The 26,752-nt window shown below is 38.3% G+C and overlaps 1 protein-coding gene across 20 annotated transcripts in view; it reads left to right on the forward strand.

The window, feature by feature from the left end:
- TFDP2 (transcription factor Dp-2) overlaps positions 1-26,752 on the forward strand; it is a 46,925-nt gene that overhangs the window by 14,775 nt on the left and 5,398 nt on the right. For 14 of the 20 annotated variants that reach the window (XM_082767625.1, XM_082767634.1, XM_082767638.1 and 11 more), the window contains 9 exons: positions 268-334; positions 7,484-7,587; positions 11,581-11,702; positions 13,098-13,145; positions 14,244-14,406; positions 14,946-15,092; positions 16,146-16,214; positions 17,765-17,916; positions 22,084-22,250. In XM_082767625.1, the coding sequence (XP_082623751.1) occupies positions 268-334; positions 7,484-7,587; positions 11,581-11,702; positions 13,098-13,145; positions 14,244-14,406; positions 14,946-15,092; positions 16,146-16,214; positions 17,765-17,916; positions 22,084-22,250 (1,039 nt within the window). Of the gene's footprint in view, positions 1-267; positions 335-3,071; positions 3,154-7,483; positions 7,588-11,580; positions 11,703-13,097; positions 13,146-14,243; positions 14,407-14,945; positions 15,093-16,145; positions 16,215-17,764; positions 17,917-22,083; positions 22,251-26,752 lie in introns of all 20 variants that reach the window. The other 6 variants (XM_082767630.1, XM_082767629.1, XM_082767627.1 and 3 more) reach the window with 5 other exon arrangements.

Genomic DNA, 26,752 nt, shown 5'->3' on the forward strand with positions numbered 1-26,752 from the left:
TGAGTCACTCATAGTACAGTATGAGAATAGTGAGGGGTTTTTTTTTTGGTTAAGAACTTAATTCAAATTAAAGTTTGTCTTCATATATACACGGTAAATGTCATGGCACCTTGCTTCAAACCTCTTGCTCTGCTTAGGCTGCACCAGCCGTAGGTTTATGATGTTTCAGAAATGCAGAACCTGTTACTTTCATTGTACTGTTAGTTGCATACTGCAAAACATAGAAAGGTCTGTCATATTTTAAGACTTCAAAAATGTTTTGTTCAGGTTGGTGTGACTTCCACAAATGGAGACTTGAAGGGATTTATAGATCAGAACCAGAGTCCAACAAAAGGTAAGAGAATTCTACTTGTATACATAGTAGAGAAGCATACGTTATTACTCTCTTCTGTTACCTAATTGAGAATCATTGCTCATTTCACAGCATATGACTGGTTCAGTTTGGGGAGGCTCAGAATCTAAATGTTCACAATGTCCTGCATGCATCCACACTGGTAGATGCTGTGTTACTGACCTCAGGTGTTTCCGATCTTGAGGTTTTTAGAGGGGGAATAGAGATAGTAGTAAAAGCAATTGAAGTGTAAACAAGCCTTCTGTTTCCTTTTTTTGATTGCAAGTATTGTGCTGAATTTCCTGATTTCCTGCCCTAAAATTTCCAGACTCTGTTGCAGTCATCTTCCCAAATGGGAGAGAAAGTTAAGTGTGCTTTCACAGTCAGTAATACCTTGTGGTACTTTTACAAGTGGTGGACAATTTAAGATAATAATGTTTTGTCCTATCCAATTTAATGTCAGCATTTCTAGGTGAATCACTTTTGACCAGTGTGTTGTCAGTCAGAATACCTATAGGATTCCAATAAAACACAACTGCAACACCTTCCTAGTACTAGTAAAGTCAAGGATGTACAATTTATGAAACATTTCAGTCAGCTTTTAGAAGTAAATACTGTTTGCTGCTATGCACTGCAATAAAGAAATGCACATACTAGCTGGAAGAATGATTTTTGGCTCTTCACAACACTTTAGACACAACAGACTTCAGAGTCTAAAAAAATTAACGAATCTAAACAAAATTTCTAGAGCTATGATATTTCTAGACTATTCAAAACATTACGGAGTGATGTTAGGCCTTGGAGAAGCAATTTATTGGGCACTGGCAAGACAATTACTCTTCTTGTTTCATTGTTTTGTGATTGTTGTGTCATGATACTAGAAGAAAAGAGACAATAGTAAGTGCAACATTTGCAAATAATTTCAGAGGCAAGTAACTGATTTGTCCAGAGAATTACTTGAGTAACTTTATAAAGCATAAGACATTACTGGTTTTAGTACTCTCTATCTTCCTGCTCCCAGTCTGCATTAGATCTTGCTTCTGGGGTGACAGATGTAATACTTAGCTCCGTTCTTTAGCATTGTCAAAATGTTGTGTGCTAATGATTGCTTCATTTCATACATTTATTTATTTGACCTTGAGGTATAATTACAGATCACTGGCATCTACTGAGATACACAGCTGTGGCTGTTCACAGAGTTAGGTGTATCTAAATGCAATCCATGTTAACAAAGGGTTTGGATGTTTTAAATATGGTGACTGCAGAATTAAAGCACATAAATCCAAATAGGTGATCCTTATAACAAGTCTTGCTGCCTAATTCTGAAGGAAGCTAGATTTTACTTTCTAGGCATGCACAGAAGTATCAGAGTCCTCAGGTGAGCACTAACCCAGAGTGTTGTTCACTTTTGTTTAGTGAAAAATTCCTGTTTAATAGACAATTCACTTGCCCACATTTGTGAAAAAAGCCTTCCCGCATAGGCAACAGGCTGTTTTGGCTAGGGCATCTCCATGTGGAGCTTGGTTCCTCTGCTAGGAATGAATGCTGACAGGATCCATGTGAAGATGGCTGTTGCCTGATGCCCAGGGCACTTGCCTAATGCCAGGGAACACTTGTTGCAAGGGCAGTCCCCGGGCGAAACATGTGAATAGTCGACACAGCACTCTGGGGACCCCCTTTCTGGAAATTGTTTTCACCCACAGTCTTTGACACAGTAGATTCTTAATTATTGCCATGGCAAGGTGGGCTGAATATGCTTCATTTCCTCACCTGGAAGCATCTGGTAGACCGGTGATTAAATTTTTTCCTGTAGGAGATCTTAATTCTTCCAGGAAAATGAAAAAATTGGCCCAGGTTCTCCTCATCCTTCAGTGAATACTCCTGCCAGTGGGCTACCAAGTGAGAAAGGGGTGCCTCCCCTCATGTCCTGAAGAAGAGGTGATGGTTGCTGTTCTTAGGCGTGAGGGTAGATCCATAGGTATGTGTGTGGGGTATAGGTGTCGTTCTGGTGTTTTATCATGGCCTGTGCCCGTTCCTGCTGTGCTCAGTGCTAACGGGCTGACGTGCTGCTGGGTGCAGGCGGACCTGCAATGCCAAACCAAGCTGGCAACAGAGCAGCAGGGGTACTCCTCAGCTGGGCCAAATCCTCCTGTGTGTGGCAAACTGCTTGTGGAGCTGGGCCTTCCTGGTAAAACCACGACGGATGCTAGTTCAAGCTAGTTCTTAAACAGGCTGGGTGAGCTGGACAGGGACAACTCAGTGATGGGTTTGGGTGATTGTTTTGAGCTGTGGGAGAATTAAATCGGGCTTACTGTAGAGGTAATGTTGCAGAGCTGTGTGTTAGCCCAGGAGAATTTAAAGTATGATCTGTCTGGGAGACTGAAAGAGACAGAATGCATCCCAGCTCCCCCAAAACAAGGGATTGGCGTGTTAAAACATGCAAAAAAAAATAGTAGGCGATTTTTGGAAACATCCTCAAAAGTTTGATATCGTCATGTCTTAAGTATCTTAAATGAATCATTCCCAATCAGTAAGTTAAACGCTTCAGTTTTATAATCCCCATTATATATATTATAAAAACACAGTTGTTTTAATTACGTATTTACCATTTTCTACCTTTCCTTACAATTTAATCTTTTGCTAGTTTTTGTAGACATTTCCTCTGGTAACTGTGCCAGTTAAAGTTGGCCCTGGGCACCTCACAAGCTGCTTTTAAATGTTGTCCTTTGGCTTGTGCCAGCAGGTGGCTGAGCAGTTTGCTGGACTGGGGAACAGGTTCCACAGAAAAATGCCCGTTTTCCCCCTTGCAAAAGGAAAAGAAGGCAAGTTCACTGCGTAGCCATACCTGTGGCTGTGTTGGCCTGGGACAGGGATGGGTGCTGGTGTTTGGGGCTGCTTCATGAACCTGAGTTCATCGGTGGTGCTGCTGCAGGTCTGAGCAGGACCTTGGGGGGCCTGCAGAGCCCTGGCAGTTCATTGTGTGCTTGAAGAGATCTACAAAAATGTCCAAGACAACAGAATTGCTTATCAACGGACCCACACTTGGTATTTTGAGATTGATACAACTCCTAACTCATATAAATTTGTTCAGTAAAAGACTGAAAATGTGCTGGCCATTGTAAGCCTGAAGTACACTGAAATACTGCCTGCTCTATTTTTTTTCCAGTTTCTTACATCTCTCTTTGATTTCATTTACTTCTAGATATGTTCCTACTGACTATGGAACTGTCAAAGTTATGTTTATAGCTTAGTAAATTTGTGCAATAAAAAAATGAAGAAGTGTACTTAAAGAACATACATAAGTAACTGCTGAGGTTTTATCTATGCTTTTATATTATTGTCCTGGTCCTGGAGATCCATTTGGTTTTAGTTTAATAGGAGAGCCTGAGGAAATAACGTTTACGTTATTGCAAAATACCCTAATGGACTTCAGATATTTCGTAACTGTGAACTGGTTTCTTTGCTAGTGGTATCAGACCACGGGCAATATTGCTGAACACAACTGTTCATTGATATGCTTTATAATATCAGAACGTTTCCAGGTAGTAAGTAAAGCATGGCTATTTGTTTCTGGGCTTTGCATGTGAAATCCAAATTACCTACACTTCCCTGGTGTTTTGTCTAAAAATTCAATGCCCTTTTTTGTGGACGTGCGCACTGTGTGACCCCAGCTGGCTGATCTGCGTTTCCCATTGCCTATGGTTTCCTTCAAACTGGCGGTGACAGATCCTATAGATTCCAGGTTTACGTTGTTTCCGATCATCTTTGCAAAGAAGCTCCAGACCTAACATTTACTTATACGGGAAAATCACTAAAGCCTCTTTAGCTCCATATTCTTCTAGGCGTCCGTGTTGTTTCTGCAGGTCAAGCTATTTAGGATGCAGTGTGAAATTTAAAAGAAGCCTTGTGGGATGATTAGAGGTGTGTGCATGTGAGTGTGCGTGTCCATGCACACGAATGGCTTTGTACTGCTTGAATTCAGTTGAATTGAAATCTTCTTTGTGTGTGCAAGTGAAAATATTTTGGAAGTGCCAGGAAGAATTGTAGTTACGTACTTACAATAGCTACCCAGTTTTTTCTCCATGCACTAGTGGTGAATGGGTGATGGAAGAACAGCATGTAGGAGCAAAGTGCTTTTGTTCTTAGAGAAACTACATGTGTCCACTGACAGATTTAATTTGGAATTTGGTGAGCATGCTCAGTCTGTTGTGGTGTTCATTACATTGTAGTTAAAGCCTCTCTACGAGAGCTATAAGTGGGTTTCTTTCCCACGTGCTTGGCTTCCCATAGGTACAACGGGAATGACGGCACGGCCTTCTTTGTGCTTCGAAAGTACTTCTGAGAAACATCATGTCAGAGCTAAGTATTATTATACAACTCATCCTGGTTTGATCCATCTGTGCTGACCACTTCCATCCATGCAGCGAGATGACGTGACAAGGAAGTGTCTGGGTCTTGTGTTCAGCTGTCGCTGTACACGCTGCTGTTTTTTAGGGCATCGTGAATCAGTGTTATCTTTTCTTGTCCCCATGCAATGGGCATTATTAAGACTTGACATTTATTTGGAAATTGATCATGTTTAAAGCTTTTACAACTGTTGTGTGATAAAGTATGTACATGTATAGTTAGTTGTGTGTTATTTCTACTTTAAGTTGAGATCTCGAGTATTTTTTTTAAACAATCTGCAAACAGCATGACTAATACTGCTTTTTTCTTTCTCTACACTGTTTCATAAATAAGACTTGAAGAGATCATTCCTGTTGATGCATCCTATCTTGTAATCGTTGCCTTCAAACCTTAAGAAATTACCCACTCCTCAGCAAAAAGAGGTGAAGTAACCTCAAAAACGTGGTGTAAAATACAGCTACTTGTGTTAGCAAGCCGTGTGAGCTCTCTGAGTTGCCATTCCCGGTTCCTGGGGGTGTCCTCCTGGCAGTGGGGTGGGCCCTGGCCAGCCCCACATCTCTCCTGGCAGCTGTGCCCCACAGCCCTGGGCTGCTGCGATGGGACCTCAGCTCCTCCTCGTCTGCAGAGGCAGGGGTGACACTGCTGATAGTGACTGCCAAATGTGTTCCTTTAGATTGGGGTGCCGATGTGAGGCTTGGAAATGCAGCAACTAACCAAACCAACTGGTGGCTTTGCTGTGGAAAGATGAAAATGTGTTCCCACTTTTAGATAGCGTTTTTGAATATTTGACCTATATTTGACTGGGTTTTAGTGAGAGTTTGCAGCACAGCTTAACAAATCCTGAGCAAAATCCTGAGCAAAAATAAAAAGTGACAAGTCAGCTCAGAGGAGTGCTTTGAGCTCAAAATGAACACAGTGTATGTAAATCATACTTACTCCGTGCTTTGTCACTTCCTCACAAATTTTCACGCTAGAGCAAAAATGTACTGCAGGATTTGGGTTTGCAAGCACGTGATCTTTTACGTTTTTTTACTAGGTGAGCTAGGTGACTGAATAAATTATTTAGTACTTCAGTCAAGCTTCCTCAGATGTTCTCAGGCACAGATCTGCCTTTTGGAAAATTAACGTTTAGTAGTAGCATTACTCCTGATGCCAAAGGAATTTGCACAGAATATTAGAACATCCTTGTCTCAAATCATAACATCTATCTCTGTTCTTATTTTATTTTTTTTTTATAAAGGTGAGACTTTGCAAATGGCTACATCCTTAATGGCTACATCCTTTTTACTTCTGTGTTGTAGATACAGAGCATCGTTTCCTACGTATGTTTTTCTCCATTGTGTTGCTTCTGCTTTGTATTACAGAGCAGTTACGTTGTTGAATTTATGATTTTTCAGTTATTGCAGAACATAGCCATAAAAAATCTATATATCAAAGACGCTGGTTCAGGACCAAGTGATAAGACAGTGGGCAGCGGAGGTAAACAAGCTGTGAGAGAAGCCCTGGGAACAGAGCTGCTTCACAGAGATGCAGAGATGTTTCCTCAGCTAGGCAGAACATTTGCCAGCTCCTGTGGGCGGAGGGCAGGGTGGGTGCTGAGGGCTGCTCCCTCTGCTGCTCTGAAGGAGCCTCAGGTGCTGCAGAGCCAGTACGAGGGAGCATCCATAGCTCCTCAGGAGCCAGTCCGTGGCCTTACAGCTGAACCCCAGCCAGCCCCGGGCTGGTGCTGTGGGTGAGGAGGCAGTGGCAGCTCTTCCCTCTGCTTGGCTCACCTCCTGCCCCACCACGGTCACTGCGGATGGGAACGCGGGAGGAATTTGGTTGATTTGAAACTGCCGGGGGAGCTGCTGCTGCCACGATGCCCACAGATAAATGAGTGTTTTCACCACTTTGGTACAACAGTCTGAATATTTGTTGGCCAGTAGCGCTGCAGGAGAGTTTTGATTAAGACATTAAGTCTGAGTAATCAAGATTACAAGATACAGTTTGGAAGCGAGGAGCAGCAGCATTTGTGAGGTACTCAGCGCAGAGCTGTGCGCAGGCAGGATGCGCTAGGTCCGTAAGCTGTGCAGGAGCACAGAGATGGTCAACATCTTGGGATGAAGAGACACTGGGTTGGAGGTGGGATGGTTGGCTCCATCCTGCTGTCCAGCTGCCAGCTCTGGTACTTCAGGTAGTTGCAAAGGCATCATTTGCTCCATCTGCACAGTGATACAGACAGGCTTACTTCACTGGTGTTTTACAATGTTATGGTATAATCAGACTAGGAATGGTTAAGGCTATAAAGATAGAACCATATTTTGTACATATGCTTGTGATTGTAAATAGGATTAGTGTGTAGAACAGCTTCATGAGGTGGACTCGATGATCCTCATGGATCCCTGCCAAGTTGGGATATTCTGTGACTCTAGAAGTACACCCATGACTTTTAAACTTCAAGTGTATGGCAGGCTGCATGCTCTTTATCCTAGGCAAGAAGAAATTGCTTCTGGAAGTAAAATACTAAGTTGTAGTTCAGCGATAAATTGGTGAAGTTTTATAGTTCTGTAAGGTGTCCTTGTGACATCTGCTAAGAGGTCTGGTGGCTGTTCTGGAAGGCTATTTTTGCAGTGTATGAGACAGGAAAAGTTAACCTGGTTCCGAAGTGTAAAAATGATGTGAGAATTCACCAAAGTGTTACTGTGTTACTTCTAAGTTACTAAGGAGGTAATTTAAAATTCTATTGCTTTTTTTATTTTTTTTTAGGTAATATTTCAATAATTACATTACCAGTTTCCAGTACGAACTCCCCAACAAAGATTTTGCCAAAAACCTTAGGACCAATTAATGTGAATGTTGGACCCCAAATGGTAAGTTTTGCAACTGCAGTAATGCTAACTTGGCTAACCAGGTGTGTAACTGCCCATTTATGTAATATGGAAACATGAAAAAATGGAGATGTGAACCTTGCTAGGAACGTGGCTGAAGATTTAGTTTTCGGTGTAGATTTACAGATGTACATTTGCAAATTTCTGTACAGCAACACAAACTGAACAAAAGTGAGTATCAGCACTAGATGTATTGTAATCAATGCTATGTAGTTAAAAACACACCACAGTGTAATGTGAGAAGCACTATCTAATATAACTCTAACTTAATGATACCAGAAAGAAAATGACTGTTTTCTGGCATGGTTGCTTCTATGAGCATTTATTAAATTACAAGATTCTTCTCTTGCAACTTATTCATTAACATGCACTCCACTGCAATCCCACTTTTGGCAGCTCTTCTTCATACTTGCATGTGACAGAAGGAAAAAATATTATATAAATGTCATTTATTGCCTCTGATTTAAAAATCTGTTTGGTTATTGATGCTTAGTTCTCTACTACACTAATCTGTATGCATTACATTTTGCTTGCCATCATAGTTGATATCAAATATGCTACTTCTGATGATACATTTCTCAAAATACTGGTATATAACAGGGACTATTTCCCTAATATTAGATACACAGTTACATTTTTTTGCTTAATCAGGAACTAAACTGTCCCTTGCTAGCATAGGTTGCTGCCCTATTGACCTTATTCTGGGTGACATTACAGAAAGCCAGTTACTGTCCGTTAATTTCACCAACTTTTTGTCATGTTTCAAAGTCAGGCAAGCTCATTTGAAGGGGCTGTCATGTGCTTGTTAGCACGGTTTGCTGTGTGGTTTCAAAGCACTCTCATTAAGACATAGAGTTCTTACTGGAGATTCTCTGCTGCTCTTTTATAATAGTAAAGGAGACATTTTCATGTATTTTGGGTAGCTGAAATAGGATGATCAGAGATGTTTTTTACTTGAACACTTACTGTTGAAGGACTGGCTTGTTTATCTCTGCCTGTTACAGTAACGTGTCCTGTGAAATGTAGCACTGCAGTAACTAGAACTGTACAAAAGAAAGCATTGGTTTGCACTTAGCTTACATGGTGAAGGTGTTTTGGTAGAATTTTCTCATATTTTAAAAATTTAATCTTATGTATGCTAAATAAAAGAATATGTATTTTATTTCATAGTATAAGGGGGGGGAACGCTAAAAATGTCTATTTTTCAGTAAGATGCTACTGTATTTAGAACACATTTCCTTCTTAGCTATCAGCACAGACCCTCTAAGACATCCAGGGCATGGCTGTGTTTATAAGAGAAGGTTCACAAGTTCTTAACAGCTGGAGTGTTACCATTCCTTTGGCATCTCAGCAGTGTTAGCAATATCCTACTGCCATGAGGGTTTTTTGGTTTTCTTTACCCACGTGGGTTGCAGCCCTCTCAGCTGTTCCAGGTTCTTCAGACAGACAGACAGACAGCCACAGGGCGGGGAGCGGGCTGTTGGCTGAAGGGTGATTTGTCTTACAGGGCAGCTATGCCAACGGTGAAGCACAGTTTTGCTGGATTCTTGCAAGCAGGTGTGTGTTGTGGTGTCATTAGATTCCAGTAACACAATGCATATTGCATGTGAGGCTTGCCTTGCCTGCGAGAAGTGCTGGCGTTCCAGTGTTGGTGCTGGGACCTTACACCATCTTGCAGTGTCAGCTAAGGGGGAGAACGTCCCCAGCTGGGCAGTGCAGGTGTCTGCTGCCTGCCCCTGCTCAGTAGCAGTGCTGAGGTGCACAGCCCCTCCTGCTGCAGTAGGACCAGCTGGAGATTGAGGCAAGGCATCTCAGTTAACAGCGGCAGTACTCTGTAGGAGTGAATTTAACAGTGCAAGTATTAGTGATGAAAATGGAAGTGCTTGACTGCAGTGAGGTAACACACCCCATAGATTTCTATTTGCCAAATTAGGATGAGCTTTTCTTTTTCCGTGTTATGCTGTGCAGTGTATTGATGTGATTACTTCAGGCACACTGCAAAAATGTTTGCTCTTAGGATGGAATAAATCTTTTGAAAATACTCAGTGTGTAGCATTTTTGGAAAGCAAACATGCAGTAAGAGACTTTCAACAGTAAGATGTAGATTTTGTGCTTGTGCAACTACCAGCTCTGGGTGCCTGGCCGAGCATCATGCTGGCCACATGCCATGGCTGCCCTGGGCCTGGCAGGAGCGCTGCTGTTGTCCTTTCCTCCAGGTGGCACCAAGGTACAGAGAGATACAGGACGAGACTAAGATGCTCAAACGTGATTTTGCCCCTCAATTTATTACACTAGCTGTTAAAATTATAGGGAGATCAGACAAAACCCACCCTTTTTATGATACATTTTCTTTGGTATTTAAAAGACATGAGTAGAGCAATGTGAAACATAATGGTGGGTGGAATGTGATAAAACAAATTTCAGCATGCAAAATACTTAAAAATCTTTTCTCTCCGACATGTGTCTGCCATATACTGGCAGAGCTGTATGCTTACTGACAATTATTTACAGTGTTGCAGGAAATTAAAAAGTTATTGGATTGAACTAAGCTTTAATTGAAATAATGTATTTTAGATTCTCACATATTGACATTACTGCTGAACTTAATCAAGCTTTTAAAAATTAATCATTCTATCACAAAACGTTTCTGATTTTAAGCCAATGTAGCAGTAAGTTGATAAAAGTTTGTATCTTTCCTTTGCTGGCATACAGTGTGTAAAATAACGCAGTGGGGAATCCCATGTTCCTTAATGCCTAGCAGTAAATACTTTAATTGGCCCTGTGTCTCACTTTTCCTAGTATTTCCTTCTTTTTCCACTCATCTTTCTCTGTCAAGCTGTTCACTTATCTATAAAAGTTAAATAATGGAGATAAAAGAAAGGACAAATAAGATAAAATTATTTGTTCAGGAGAAAAAAAAATGCAAGAAATATAGTCACAATTTGGAGTTAGGAGAGATGTAAAGCAATGCTCAACTAGGTAAGGAAGTTGGAAACTCTTCAGATAACGTTTCTCTAATTGTTTAAAAAACATTGATGAATACCAAACAAACTATCTGCCCTATAGCCATATGGCTGTTGGGTAAGTGATATAGTAAAGGAAAGCATTAAGTTTAATATATTTGGTACTCAAAATGCTACTAAAAGTATAATAAAATAAATTTTTAAAAAATGGGTATATGAGTAAAAAGCATTCTCCAGGAGGCTTTGGTATAAATCATAGCGTATTGGAATAAAAATAATTTAATGTGTTTATTTAAAAGATTAACTATTAATACTGTTTCATTTTTAAATACTATCTGAATTCCTCTGGTGACCTATGTTAAAGAATGAAGTTGGATGTAATTTAAAAGATGAGATCAAGTGATTTAGTGTTAACAACCACTGTGCACAGAATTACAACAGGTTTGTCTAAATGTGCTGTATTTTCTGTGTACAGCATACACCTCAGATGTAATTTCATAGGTACGGTGTTGTATTTGCTTCCTAGAAGGCCTTGAGATATGTGACCACTGCATACTGCACAGAATAGTTGGCCTGGAGCTCAGACCTTGGTACCAAATACTGACAATTCCAATCCACTGGGAATGAAGCTTCATTGATTGCAGTAATCAAGAAATGTCCTAGACATAGTCTGGAAGAAACAATTTGATGCATATAGTGACAGGTCCTCTCTCCTCTACCTAGTCATTATGGCTGTTTGTCTAGTTCTTGTCCTTAAGAGTAATACAGTAATAAGCCACAAGTGGCAGAACACTTAACAGTACTGTAATTACTGTCATGTAGGAGTACCTTCTAATGGCACCCCTTCTGTCTATTTTTGACTACAGCTTACATCTGGTACATGCTTTTTTTTTTTTTTTTTTCTTAAATGCTTAATATGAATTTGGGGATATGTTAACCTCTATTCTGTTTTAAAAGCTGTGCTTTTTTTTTTGTTTGGTTTTGTTTTTTAATTTTATTTCTAATTTCCCAGCTCATAAGCACATCACAAAGACTGACCAATTCAGGGAGTGTTCTAATTGGGAGTCCATACAGCCCAGCTCCAACGATGGTCACGCAGACGCACATAACAGAAGCTACTGGCTGGGTGCCAGGGTAAGATTTTTGGTTTATTTAAAGATGTTTGTGGATCTGCTCTGATTTTTCTTATATTTATACTGTTCTAACTACATGTTAGCTCAGTTTCTGGTTCTTCCACAATTAAAAGAAGTATGCCTCTTAGCACAGTAAGTGCTTGCGGTATCTGGAACATGTGAACGGTTGCACATAGAAGTCACGTTACTGTTTTAATTTTGCTTTATGGAAGTGTCTGTTCCTGTGTGACAATGGAAAGTCACAAATTTATGAGTCCCATTAAAAAAAGCCTCTATTTTTTTTCATAAATTCATGCTCAGTAGCAAAGCTACTTGGATATACCGTTATCAGCAGGTTCCAACAGGGGGAGAATCTTTCAAGTACACTTAGAGGCATTTAAGACTAAAGCTGTAATAACAAATTTTGAATGTAGTCAATGCTGTATTTTTATTATTATTTTATGGTATCAATTTTTTTTTCATGGGCTAGATATTTCAGAGTACCATCATTATGTCATCCAAGGAAATCTGATCTTTACAGTATTTCATGATTTTATTTTTTTGATTTTAGTACTGTTGAGCTTATCTGTCTCAAGACAGATGCAGTGCTTTGCCTGTGAAAATTAAAAAGTAATTTATCTCCACATCTGGTTTATTTCCTAATCAGTGATGCATGTCAGTAATACCTTTCCAGCTGTAGAGGTGAGAAAATGAAGCATCTAGGAAATGGCTTAAGGAGAATGTGTTCGTATCTTGACTTTCTTCATGCCGTGCTGTAAGCAAGATTTGTCATGTGCTTGTACCTCCTAGTTGCTATATTCCCACCACACAGTCAATAAACTGCAGGCCCAGCTGAGCAGTTTTTAAGCTTGCTTTTCTTGATGCATAGGGGTTTTTCTCCTCAAATAGCTTTTGAATCCATGTAGATCTGATTTTATTTGAAAGGGAGATGTCAATAATGAATTTGTTTCTGCAACTTTTGTGAACTATGAAGGCCAGACATAAGTTCTTTCAGTAGCCTGATGAGGGAAGAGTTTTAGTGCCTGCTCACAGCTTGCTCAGCTAGGCAGTGAACTTTGGTTAGCTTGCTTCAGCTTCATTCAAATGCCGTGATGAAGGGTCTGAGAGAGAAAAGAGTCTGTTTACTCTTCTTCACAGATTCCAAATTGTTTCCAAAGGCAAATAAGGCAAAATCATAGTCATGCTCAGGGCTCCACACAACCCCAGACATCCTGGCATTACAGACGAGGGCCAGGTCTGATTTGTGCAGCCTCTCATGGCACAGAACTTCAGAGTCATCATGTTCATTCAGCTCCCTTCATTAATAAGATACTGGTTAATAAGTAAAATAAGATACTGGTCTTATTTATCAAAATAAGATACTGGTTTAATTTAAGTTTGAATTGTCTTCTCATAGGGACAGAAAGAGGACTCGAGAATTTATAGAATCAGATTTTTCAGAAAGGTGAGTACTATTGAACATATGTTTTATTTACGTGGCCATACCTTGTTTGCTTCTTCAAATCTGCCTTTCAGAGAGCTTGGTGTCCAGTTCCCACTTTAATCAGTTTTCACTCCTCCACAGTAAAAACTACATAGTATGTTATTATTTGTAGTTATAATTCAGTACTCTTTGTCATCACTTCCTAATATTTACATTTACTTATTATTTATATTTACTTCTGATGTATTTACATTTACTGTTACAGGCAAAACTGGAGTTGTGAAAAATGCGATACATCTTCAGAAACAGGATTGATCTAGTTTCGTATGTGACAAATACCTGTAACTAAATAATTGTTTCTTTGCTTCCAAAACTTCTTTGGATGCATTCAAGATGTTGTTTGTTTACCTATCACAATTACTCAAATTGAATAACTGCATAAGGTTTAGAAAGTTTTGTTGTTTTTTTTGGTTTGTATTTTATTTTATTCTGCTGTTCTTTTATACTTTTCTTCTGTCATTTTTTCCAGTGTCCTGTTTTCTTAAATACATTCAAAATTTTCAAAAGCATTCTTGTATTTTTATGTTTTTCTTAGCTTGCTACAGTTGACAGAACTAGGGCTATTTCTGTAAAATAACACCTCTCCCTGAAACATGTTATCAAACCAACTTCTAAAATTGTAATTTTAAAAAAATCATATAAGCATTTTAAATGCTTCTGTTGAAACATGCATACAAATATTGTAATTGCAAATTCTTTTTTGTTAAGAAACGCACAGGAGAAAGGTATTTTTTTTGTTGTTGTTCTGTCAGGTAAGTCTTGCTTATTAAAGTATTTTGGTTTCCAAGTGTCCATAATACTGTCAAGAATGAAATAAAATTTTCAGTCTTAAATTGTTCTAGCATGTCTTTGGGAATTCAATGACATTTGTCATACTGTTAACATAACACCTATGAAGAACATTTAACTAAAAAGTAAATCAAAGCATATGAAATTAGAATACCTACATTTAAAAATTAATCTGAAATGAAAAGAAAAAAATACACTGAAATTATATGCAGCAGGAAAGTATGCTTATTAAATTTCAACATCTTAAAATAATTACTTTTCTCCTTACAGTAAAAGAAGCAAAAAAGGAGATAAAAATGGGAAAGGTCTGAGGCATTTTTCAATGAAAGTATGTGAAAAAGTTCAGCGTAAAGGAACAACTTCATACAATGAAGTTGCTGATGAGCTGGTATCAGAATTCACAAATTCTAACAGCCACCTAGCTACAGATTCGGTAAGTGAACACGTTGATTTTTTTTTTTTTTTTTCTACCAGTACAAAATTCGCTGATTTATCATGGACTTCTCTTCCTGCTGTTGTGTTATCCTGCCACATGCCATAGTTTTCCTCACTTAACTACCTTGGAAGTATGAGACATACCCTTAAGTTATTTATATATCAAATTCCATACTAAAATACAGAATTAAAATGGAGAATTAAACTCCATCTAAATTATAAAGAAGCAAGTCTGCCAAAAAAAATCGCTTCAAAAAATGCTCAGTACCGACCATATGAGGTCTAGTCAGGCTCTCCACCTGTAGCGGACTTGCCACGATGGGAATTGCTTCCCAGAGGCTTTAGGCAGGCCTGAAGCTTTTGTTTGCAAACAACAACGTTGGTGTGGTATCCAAGCAATAGCACAGATGAAAGCATCCTGTCTTAATATCACTCTCACTTAAAACTACTTTTTGTTTTTTGCCTTTACTTCTCTATGAAGGATGTGTTCTATTTTTGAGACCTTCGGTTGTTATTAATGCTGAGCTGTTTCCTTAGCAGGCTTACGATCAGAAAAATATTAGACGGAGAGTTTACGATGCCCTTAATGTGCTGATGGCAATGAACATAATTTCAAAGGAGAAAAAGGAAATCAGATGGATCGGCCTTCCTACAAACTCAGCTCAGGAATGTCAGAATCTAGAGGTAAAGTGAGGGAGATGGAAATTTCTGTGTAGCACACAGGTTGTAATAATGGAGCTTAAAAACTTAAGAGTTGTGTGGTGGTTTTTTTTCACAATTTAACCTCATTGATATGTTTATTATGTATGTTTTGTTCACTTTTATTTGGTGTACACAATATTACACAAGTTTTAAAAACTGTTTACCTTAGAAAAATGAAAATTCATGGTATCAGGGTTAACTTCTAAGATTATAGTGTGTAGGAGCCAAAATAACTATAAGAACGAACTTAAGTACTGTTACATTGATGAAATTGTGTACATTTGAAAGGAAAACTATTTTGTTATTAGTTTGTGCTGGGAGGCACCAATGAAAGGAAATTAAATTGAAAAATATTTTTTGCTAGGATGTCAAATACTAGTTATGAACTAGCAGGAAAAAAAAATTACTTATTAGGTACTTGCATTGTTGTTTTTCCAGCAGGCTAGGAATTGCCCTGTTTTTGCAGGGATGCCAGAATTTAAGTACACAGATGTTGCTTGTACTTGAGGCTAAACACTCCATAAATACAAAGCACAAGTTACTGTATTTACTGCAAACTCCTGTAATGACTATATGCAAACACACCTTAATATGCATTATATTTTTGCTACTTGTGACATGAGCTATCTTAAAATGTGGGGGCTGCCTGTCCAATACAGAACAGTTTCTTGTTCAGGTTACATTAATCGTCTTTCTAGATATAGTAAGAAATCTGCTTTTACTGTATTGCGTATTGAAGAAACTTGGAAAATTCATCCACCCAAGGAGTATGCATATGCATAGTCCTATTTTATGGAAGCACTCATGTGCCTATGTGATTAGTCTTTCTGAAGAAGAAGCGACTATATTTTAAGAGGGTACGGCTGAAAAGACTTGACAGTTACTCACTGTGCCAGGGAATTCACCACCGTTTACGAAGAAAATGGGGATTTTTCGCACACTGATGTAGTTCTGACGTCTGTTCAGTCTGGCAGAGTGGAACAGACAAGGTCACTGAATATTTACCATGATATATATATACATTTATATTTTAAGATAGAAAAACAGAAGAGGATTGAACGGATAAAAGAGAAGCGAGCACAGCTACAAGAACTGCTGCTGCAGGTATATATTTAATTTAAATTACTTTTTATATAAATTAAATTAACCAGTAAGAGTCCATCATGTTAGAACTTCTTTATAGTTTTGTTCAGCAGCTCTGATATACTAGAGAAGAAAAGTTTCACGCTTGAAACCTTTCTGGTTTCTGGTGTGGGGAACCTCTTACCCTCACATCCTGATTCATTTTACCCACACCATACTGCTTCTACATGCCACAGCCTTTTGTAAGCATTCTGCTGAAGCTCTATAAGAATTAGTGGCAATGGGAACAACTCAAAGAGCCCTAATTACCTTCTCTGGCTAGTTTCAATTGAAATAAATTAGTTTTTTCTAAGCTGTAAAATTTGTAACTGAACTTACATAAGTATGTATGGAGTTCTTCCAGGGGAGATAAATTCTTCTGGATCCTAAGAATGAAAGGCTGACAATCCAGGTCTTTTAGGTTCTGATGTGCATCTGGGAAAACTTTGAAATATATTTCAAAGTCATTTACCTAAGTAGAACTTTGATTTTAGCATTGACTGCAGAAATGTATTTCAAATGCATCTTTGTTTATAAAGTAATAGCTTATAGATAGAGTTATGAGCATTGTTAAATGTTTCGATCTCTGCACAGGCATTCAGTAATGTAAATGCAGTCAAACTTTTGTATGAAGTTATAGGCAATGAGGCTTTTTTTTTTTCCTGGTGGAGATACAACGATACGGTTTTCAGCTAATTAGAAACTAAATATCTGATTATCCCCCCCCTCGGCAGCAAAAACGATTTCTCTGTTTAGGGCACAATTCTGATTCAAACTGACCTAGGAAATTAGTAGCTTCCCTGAGTAACATAAAATTATCCTGGTAAAAGTGAGGCAACTCAGACACTATTGGTCTGAAAACATCAGATTTGCACTCCCTTACTTTCTACAACTGTAATTATACACTTACATTCACTGTCAAGTGGTTTAACAGTCCTTAGGGGTTTTGTCTATCCATCTTCCCCCTAAGTGGAATAAAGTAGTGCTTGCAATTGGGTGAGTACCCTGACTTCCAATCCCTCAAATAACATTTCCTAAAAACACTTATTTTCATACATATGCAGTCAGATATAAGAAGGGGTGGTATCACAAACAGCACCTGTTTAAAATGTTGAAAGCAGAATTTCTAAATAAATTCTTCTGAGAAAAAAGGGTGATGGATGAGAGGGGGAGAGAATACAGATGCTGAGAAAGGGGGGATGCTGTAATTTGTAACTGGCTCCTAATCTGAGGTAATTATGCATATAAGATAGCAGAGGAGACCTCTGACTCCAGCGTCTTTTCAGAAGGTGTGAGGAAGCATTCTCACCACATGTTATTGCTCCATTGTTTCATCTCCAGGGTCGAGCGAGAGGGGCATAAAAATTTGTAGGGTGTAACTTCATTCCTGACAAGCTTCAGTATCACAGCTTATCTTTTGACTGAACATCACTGGGGGTATTGAGAGTTGGTAAATAAGATCTATGAAGTTCCCCTTTCTGGAAACACTGTTTTCTTAATTTTAATTTTAATTTTTTTCTTTCTTTTTACAGCAAATAGCATTCAAAAACTTGGTACAAAGAAATCAGCAAAATGAACAACAAAATCAAGGCCCTCCAGCTTTGAACTCAACAATACAGCTGCCTTTCTTAATAGTAAACACTAGCAAAAGAACAGTCATTGACTGCAGCATATCAAGTGATAAGTAAGTGTTTATGGAATGAAGTTTTAGAATTGTGCTTTATTTGTGGACCAGAATTTTTGTTTGAACTAATTAGAGAAACTGTCTTTAACTTAACTGTGTTAGTTTATTTAAAGTAATTGTGCATTTAAATTTCCATGGTCACTTACTTCAAGGGTGTTTGGCTTCCTTTTTTTTTGTTTCTTTTTTGTTATTATATTTAATCCAACTGCAGTATTAACAGGAATAAGTTTATAATCATTGCTTTACAACCACTAGTTAAAACAAGCTGACTTCCGCTGTTGTAAAAGGCACTTGGCACTGACATTTTAAGGAGCATTCACTGCACAGGAGAAAGAAGTGAATGAAGTTATATACTAGGACAGTGCTAGCTTTTAATAAAGCCATTTGGTTTTGGTTTTAAAAAAGCTATTCAAGCCAGTGGCTTGAATTCTTATTCTTAATGTGCCATAGATACATTTAGTCAGAAATGCAAGGTGACCCATTACACAAAAGTAACATCCTAGGAGTGGAAATGATACTTTTGAAGGAGATCACATCTCTTATCTTTAAATAGGAAAAAGTTTGTATCTAGCTCTTTGAGGGGGGGGAGGAAGAAGAGAAGTAAATGATACGGAAATTTGAAATTAGCCTTTGTAAGCATACTGCGATACATTGCACTCTTGAGTTTACTTACATACTTCTGGGTGCTGATGCACTTCATCCTGTGAAAATGTGGCTGAAAGTGTGAGAGGTGCTGTTATATTCACTATTATATTCACTGTTAATCCGATCATAACTAGTTTATTACATGAAAATAGCTGGCTTTATCTTAAGGCCCTAGGTTAAGATTCCATTCTGTAGTGTACAAATGTACAAATCCTGTATTGAACTGTATGGAGTCAATTAGCATACAGTAAAAATAGAGCTGTTCTCAGGTACCTTAAGCACCAACATACCACAATAATGCTGTTGAAGGTAGAAATGCTGTAGAACACATAATCTTAAGATCAGTAGTGCTTTAGCTTAATTATACCCATATTTTATAGATGCATAGTACAGTTCTTACCATGTTTTTTTAAACAATGCTATGTATTTAGGTTTTAAGTCATTAGTAAGTTGAACAATTTCATACTGGAACTTCAGAACCACTGCTTTAAAGTTGTCAGAAACAAAACTGACTGTTGGTGCCTAGAGAAGTATAAAAACCTCAAACCGTAAGAAAACATTACTACTAAAAATGAGCATGCCAAAATTATCTAAGCTATTGATATTTCAGTTGATATAACCAAGCTGTATAAGGGAATAGGCAAAGGAAATAAAGTCTCACTACACGTGAGGTGAAAACGAGCAAACAAACAAACAAAAAAAACCCACAACAACTAAAAGCCCTTCCTCTATGTAATTTACCCTTAAACTCCAGCCTCCGGAAGTAACTATTTTTCATGTTAGAACTTTCTGTAAATATATCTGGACATCAGAGATCTGGCAGGGGATTTATCCCAAAGTTGGTAGAGTAGTTCTGTGACAATAGTAACAAATCGGCAGGAGTAGATGGTGTTCACTCAAGCACTTCAAAGAAGCGTAAGTGGGAAGCATAATACTAACACTGAACTCACTGTAGTACCAAAAGAACAGAAGGTAGCAAATATGACACCATTGTGTTGGTTTTTTTTTCTTGTTAAACTGATCAATAGTCAGACTAATTAGTAAATGTTACAAAGATTTAGATAGGTCATACACAGACTGGGTAGTGTGATCCGTGTTAGTTTTCCTGTCTCGCTGAGCATGGAACAGAGTAATCTGGCTGGGATCACAAGGCCACTCCATAGCAGACCTTAAACAGAATAAGTGACTGGAAATAAAATAAAAGATTCATTCATTAATTTAATAACAGGCAGAATGCTAGGCAAGAAAAGGAAACCAAATTGTTGGCTGTTTTAATGAAGGGGAACAACAGTGAAATCCTGCTGGGTTGCGTAAATACTTCCATAAAAGTGAGACGAGAAGTTAGCTGGTAATAGTTATCCAAGGAAAGAAAAATGGATGTTGTCTGAACAACTAGAATAGTAGATGGCATGAACAGATGCCAACATGTAGGTTACGCAATGGCAGATGAAATTTACTGTTAACCAAATTTACACTTACCAAAGGAGAGGGACAGGAAATGTACCCAAACTTCTCATTCACGGTACTGGCCTCTGGACCCAGCTTTTAGCACTGAATAGTAAGTTGGCAGTCCGGTAGGTCATTCTACGAGAACAAAGTTGATTTCTCAATAATGGACAAAACAATGTTAATAATTATTAGGAAAAAGAGTAAAAAGAAAGAGTTTTACAGTGTAAACCTGATCTGTATAGTGCTTTTATATTTGGAATATTATCTGCTGTCCTGTTCTTGGAAAAAAGTGTAGCAGAATCAGGAGAGAGACACAGGAGGGCAGCAAGAGTGAATGAAGCTAGGGACAGGCTTTCACAGAAGGAACAGATGGACTCTTTGGCCTAGAGAAGAGGGAGCAGTGGATTCACAGATGTCTATAAAATCATGGCTGACCTGGGGAATGTACACAGAGAATAGCTGTTCACAGTTGCTTATTAAAGTTAAAATTAGGAGCCATTAAGAGAAGTTACCAGGTGACACGTTTTAGACAAAAAGAATGTGTTTTTGTAACCGTCTGTCTGTGCAGATCGTAGCATTTGATGACGTATATGCCAGATGTTTATATAAGTTCAAAAAGGATTCACATTAAGTCACTGAAAGAAAATTGTCAAATAGCTATTTATGGCAAAGGCAGAATATGGGTAGAGATCTCTTGCATCAGAGGCCGCAGGATGCTAGAAATGATACTGTTAGTGTGTTGCATTCCACTCCTTCCTCATAGCCAGTATTTGGCTACAACACATGGGAGGAAAAATGCAGAGCTATTAATAAATACTTAGTACTGGGCCATAAAAGCTGAATTCAGTTATTAGTTAGTATACAGCCTGCCAGTTCACTATGACACTGGTCTCCCATCCCGTTTGTTTAAACATAGCTGCATGACTTCAGCTGCAGCAGTCCAGACAGCAGGAAAATAACTGTACCAATTAAAGGTATAGTGACACATCTTGTTTTCCCTTTTGATGTGGTTCTGCTTAAATAAGTACAGCTGCATAAGCAAATGCAGGTTATTCAAGTAATACCATATGAGTCACAAAAGAAGTGACGTCTGTAACTAGGACAGCTACACCTAGAACAAAGCACGTACATTTATAGGTGCAATTTCTGTGTGTAGGCACAAAAGACTTTTCCAAACTTATGGATCAGGTTTGTTTGTTTGATTGTTTAAGGCACAAAGTACAATCAAGAAAATCCATAGATTACAAAAGAGCCTGGGTGAATGACTGACCCACCAGTGGAGTTATCTTTTAAAGCTCGTATCTTACAGATAGATTGTTTTTTTCCAGAGGTGAAGACTTGGCAGCAAAAAATGAGTTACTGGGAACAAGCCTTCTATTGTAATCATTGCGCCAGCGCTGTCCATCTTTTAATAGCCTGTGATTATAGTATAAGGCTAGTCTAGATGCCCCTGCTATTGTTAACGCTCTCCTAAGTTTACGTTACTATTTCTGCTTGTATATGCAATGAAAAACATTTTGAGAATCCTGTAGCAGAACTGTTAGGCTTTGAATATACAAGACCTCAAACAGCCCGCTCTGCTAGCTTCGTCCAAATGCATCCAAAAAGCAAAGTTACACCAAGGTAAATAGGTCAGTTCACAGGAGGAGCGTTGCAGATTAGAACAGAAAGTTAAATATAAAAGAAGTAACAACAAAATACTTAAGTGACAGGGCTGCAGGTGACCTTTAAAAGTACTGGATTTAGTACAAACAAAGGTTCATGTTTATTAAGACCAGCCTATTCCCCTTTGAATCTGTTTAACAAGGTAGAAAATTTTAGCCTTTTTTTCTGTAATGGTAAAGTCATTTTAATTGGCAAAGCACCATTTTAAACCTTGTAGGCATGCCAGTCACAGAAGCAGAAGAGAAAAATCACTTGCAGCACTTTTTTGTAAGGACCTTTTACGGATAATGAAGACTCGCCATTTACCTCACTCAGAACAAACCCACCCCACCCCACCCCCAAAAAAGGGCAAAAAAAGCAAAGTATGCTTCTTTGCTAAACCATCTCACTTTGGCTTTTTACGTGCAGATTTGAATACCTCTTTAATTTTGATAACACTTTTGAGATTCATGATGACAGTGAGGTGCTGAAGAGAATGGGAATGTCCTTTGGACTTGAGGCAGGCAAATGCTCAGCTGAAGACCTAAGAACCGCAAAGTCACTGGTGCCAAAAGCTTTAGAAGGCTACATCACAGGTAAGTTAGCTGTCACTTTTAAATAGTTCCTGATCAGATTCCTAATGTTAGTTAACTGACGCAAATTTAATGCTGTTAACCTGCATAGATGTGTGACATTTGAAGTTAGATGTAAGCCTGAGGGAAACAGTTGTTTTACGGCTATGTTTGGAAGGTTTATCGTACTTGTCCTGTAAACTTAGTTCACACTGGTAACAATTCATAACAACAAATTTCCAAGTGAACTACCTTATGAAGAAATTATTTTTTAACTAACTAAAGTGGCAGCAAGAACACAATTCTTCCATGGGTTAACATTACTTTTGAATAACTGTGCATGTGCGGAAGAGCAACCTGGAAGAAAGGACCGCTTCCCAAGATGAAGAAGGATAGGAAAGGGAAGAAAAAGAGCATCTTGTAATGGTTGAGTATAGGCTGTATGTGAACCAACTGCATTTACACTTCGAGTTAGGCAAGCTGCTAAGAATTCTCCCTATCTCTGTCCATGTCAATGTGCTCAGCGTGCTGTGCTGCGCGTTCTTAAATGCGTGGACTGGAGGTTGGTCTGTGCTACTGTCAGGGCCAGTCATTTCTACACTCCCACTTAACTCAGATAACACATGTAGACAGCACGTGCCACCTGAGGACTGAGCACCTGCAAGGGAAGAGGAGAATCCAGTTAGGTGTCTCATGCAGTGGTTTTCGTCTCCCTTAGTAATAAAGCCAGATCAGGTCATACATTACACAGACTCCAATCCACCTCTCCTTCAGTGTTGCATCACTGGAGCTACTTAAATTTGTAATCACTTCCTTTAGCTATTGTCAGATTGCATTCTTCTTGCTGTACCTAAATTTTAAACTTAGCCCAACATTTGCTTCATGTTTCTGGAGGTACTTCATCTGTAAAGCAAATGTTACTCAACGAATTACTGTATACAGACTGTCATTTTTGAGGAAAGCGGTGAAATAAAGCTTCTGTCCTGACTTCTCTACCAACAAGGTTTTGGTCCTGTTTAAATGACAGTTGTATAAAACTGTCTTTCACACATCTTTCTTAAACTTCACTAAAGTTAGTTTCCTTCTCTTGGCAACATTTAATGTTCATGTCAAGATCTTTTACATGCAGGCTTTGTAGTAAAATTGGTGTGTAATTTAAGAGTGACTGAACTTAAATAAGGAGGCTAAACGTGCATTTTCGTATTCTTGATATTACTGAATTATGAATGAAAGTTCCTTAAATATGAGGTATGTCAAAAAATAGGTGTATATAAATTAAAATGCAGTTGCATTCACTAAAAATAGTACATTTTACAGTGCTTAACATTTCAAACTACCTCAAATGTGCTTATAGTAATCAAAACTTTTTTATTCTGGTCCCATTGTTCTAGTCTTGCCTTGCTCCTTGCAAGTTCATTCAACTAAAAGTGATTTATCACATGAATTATCACCAATGTCAAAGTAGAGAAAAGAAACAGAACCACATCTTTTAACAGTGTTAAAGTCTTTGACTTTCTTAATTGCTCCCATGTACTGAAGAGCAAAATAAATTTTTCTGTTTAATTTTAATACTGCATTAATTTATCTTCAGAGAATAGGGTTACTTTAAATTTGCAAGAGACGTTTCATTGCACTCTTTACTGTATAAAAACAGCTTTTAGAGATTAAACAATAAAACCACATGTCTAAATGAGTGATTAGTGGGTCATCTTAGTTTTGTTTTGAAAAAAATTCAATCACACCAATGTACAGGTGTGGGGTTTTTTAATTGAAAGCATTAAAGGCAAACAGCCACAATGTCCCTGTGCAAGGAAAAAACAAGAGTTTGTTTCAAAGAAACTAAATGGCAGAAACAGATTTTAAGATTGCATATTCTTAAAGGAAGTTGTGACGAGGGCTGTTTCCCTAGTAGCAGATCAGCAGCCAGAAACCTATCTAGAATTTTAGTTGATCTGTATTTTTACTTAAAAAGCATTGAGGCCGGTAATGTACTTTTTAGACATGGTTTACGTTCAGCTGCTTCAACCTCTGAAAGAATTAGTCCAGAAGTGTTGTTACTAGGATATGTATATTTCTTTCAAAGAATATGTATATTTCTTTCTTCCATCTGTTGCTTGTACCTTAATTACACAATGTAAATCTACAGTTCATGGTATGAATTGCATAGTAAAGGTTTCTAATGTAGCCAACAAATAAGGGAAACATTTAAAAGTTTTGCACAATACTTGAAAAAAGAACATTTGCCTGATTGCGTATCTTCAGTTAAGCTTAATTTCCCCTTTTAACCTCAGCAAGCTTTAGACATTTTTTCTTCCACTGCAGGAGAGGTGAAATGCAAGGGTAACCACTGGTTTCTAGGATTCATGCTTACTTCCAAAGCTCTCATGATGGCACACTTCTGTACATCACCTTCAACTACTACTAAACAAGAAAAGCAAACCATGGTCTCTTACGTATTTACTGAGTACATTTATTAGTCAAGATTCAAGTTTTCCTACAGTAGGTGACTCCATGAACTAAACTGCTGCTGTCCTGCTCTAACGTGTCCCAGTAGGTATGTCAGTAAGTCAGAAAAACCAAGTCTCAAACAGTTCAATACCAGAAATGTTAAATCAACAACAATTGACCCATCTTAGTGTTAAAAAAATAAAGTAACTTCTTACCTTCTTGTTGCATTAAACATCCAGATAATCAGCTCGGAACTGCTGGACTGATACCCCATGCATCGAAATCTTAGTAGTATATTTTCTTTTCAGGGTTAAATAGTGTAGCCTTTAAGTGTCTTGACTTGCTAAAAAGTAGCAAGTGGTTTCCTAGGTTTTCCATAGATTTCATGATTATTTCTTTTAACCAAAAAAAGGTTTGTTTTTTTAAATACATATATTAAGAACTACATCAGTTTATCCTCAGGTGTCTGCCATAGAAATCAGCGGAAGCTGAGGCCTATTAACACCATAGAGAAAGATAATCCATACATCTTACACCATCTTTATAACACATTTTTCTGTTACTCTGTTGTTTGCCAGTGATGCAAAGGTGATTGGACCTTACTTTTACTTGTTTCCTAGAAGGGAGCAAAAGTAGGGGATAGAGCACTTCAAGCATAATTTCTGGAAGAAGTTAACACTGCAATGTTGCTTTAGCTACACAGGTAATCCGGGACAAGTGGTAGCCATGCAACAGAACACCTTACAGCCACAGTACTTGCTGGCTTCTTACTAGGGAAAGAGAGAGGTAATTTTTAACACGACACTTTCAGCAGTTTAAGATGGCATCCCAGGGTCTCAATCCTAATTATACATTCCTGCCCGTTTCTTTATTCTGACTGAATTACTTTCCTCTGATCTCTTCATGAGCTAATTCAGGGTACTAAACTGCAAGGTTGTTATTTGGTGGAGGAATTTCTGACAACTTAGCATGTAGAACTAGCTACCTGAGGGTTTGGACCAGAACAGTCCAAGTGTAAAGAACGAAATGAGAGTGGTGGATGAACAGATACACGTCACTGCTTGAGGCAAGCATAAACTCTTGTAGAAGTATATCCAAAGTAACTTCCTGTGCTGTTTAAGCCACACACACTACAGGCAGTGCAAAACCAAGTCCTGTCTTTTGTCACTGAGTCCTCACTCTTACAAATGAGACTACAGATGACATCAGGAAATAAAAATTGAGGCACTAATAGTTGTGGTAACAGCATCCTGCTTGTGTAGTGCTGGAAAGGCAGCAGGCAGAGAAAGCGGTGCAATTTAGGACCTCTGTTTTAAAACACTTCTTTATGTTCCCCTGCTTGAAGTGTTTTGCAATCTACAGGCATAATAAGGAAAGTGGGCTGGAGATGGAATGGAAGTGATGAGAGTGCCCATTAAATGAATGAGCTTGTTCAGCTACCACCAACAATCCTACACAGCACTTTCTACTTGTGCATTACCTGCTAAAAGGTGCTGAAGGTGTTTCTTCAGAGCCTTCTCCTGTGTAGTATCGATTTCTACCAGGTATACATGTATCTCCTGCAAGTACGTGCCTTGGGACAGCTCTTCCAAACTAATTTCCCTGGTTCATACATGAAGCTATTAAGAATTTAACCATGCTACTAGACATAGTAAGACTTCTAATCATAGGCATACTCTTATTTTGGCAGTCCCCTCCAGACAGGGAATAGCCTCTTACACACTTCTCTTTTTCCCAACTGGAAAAAAGAATTAGAAACACGAGGCAATAAAAGTACAAGGCAGGGGTATACATATACATCATCCATGAACCTTCTTTCTGTCTTATTGTGTGAAATCCATACTTTCCTCCACCCTGCTCTTCAAAAGGAACAGCTAGCAATTATCCCAAAATGTTAATAGAACGCAAGGTAACTAGCAGTGACTTGTTACTCTTCTGGAATATTAAGCATGTACACACAGGTACACCCCCTTCAAAAGAAGAGGAAACAACTCTGTGATACCTCTCTAATCCACTTTATTAGTCTAAATAAAATGCTGTCATTCCAAATGGTTTGGCCACCTCCTGCAAACACAGGA

The sequence above is a fragment of the Aythya marila genome, assembly GCF_965140915.1.
Source record: "Aythya marila genome assembly, chromosome: 9".
NCBI lineage: Eukaryota > Metazoa > Chordata > Aves > Anseriformes > Anatidae > Aythya > Aythya marila.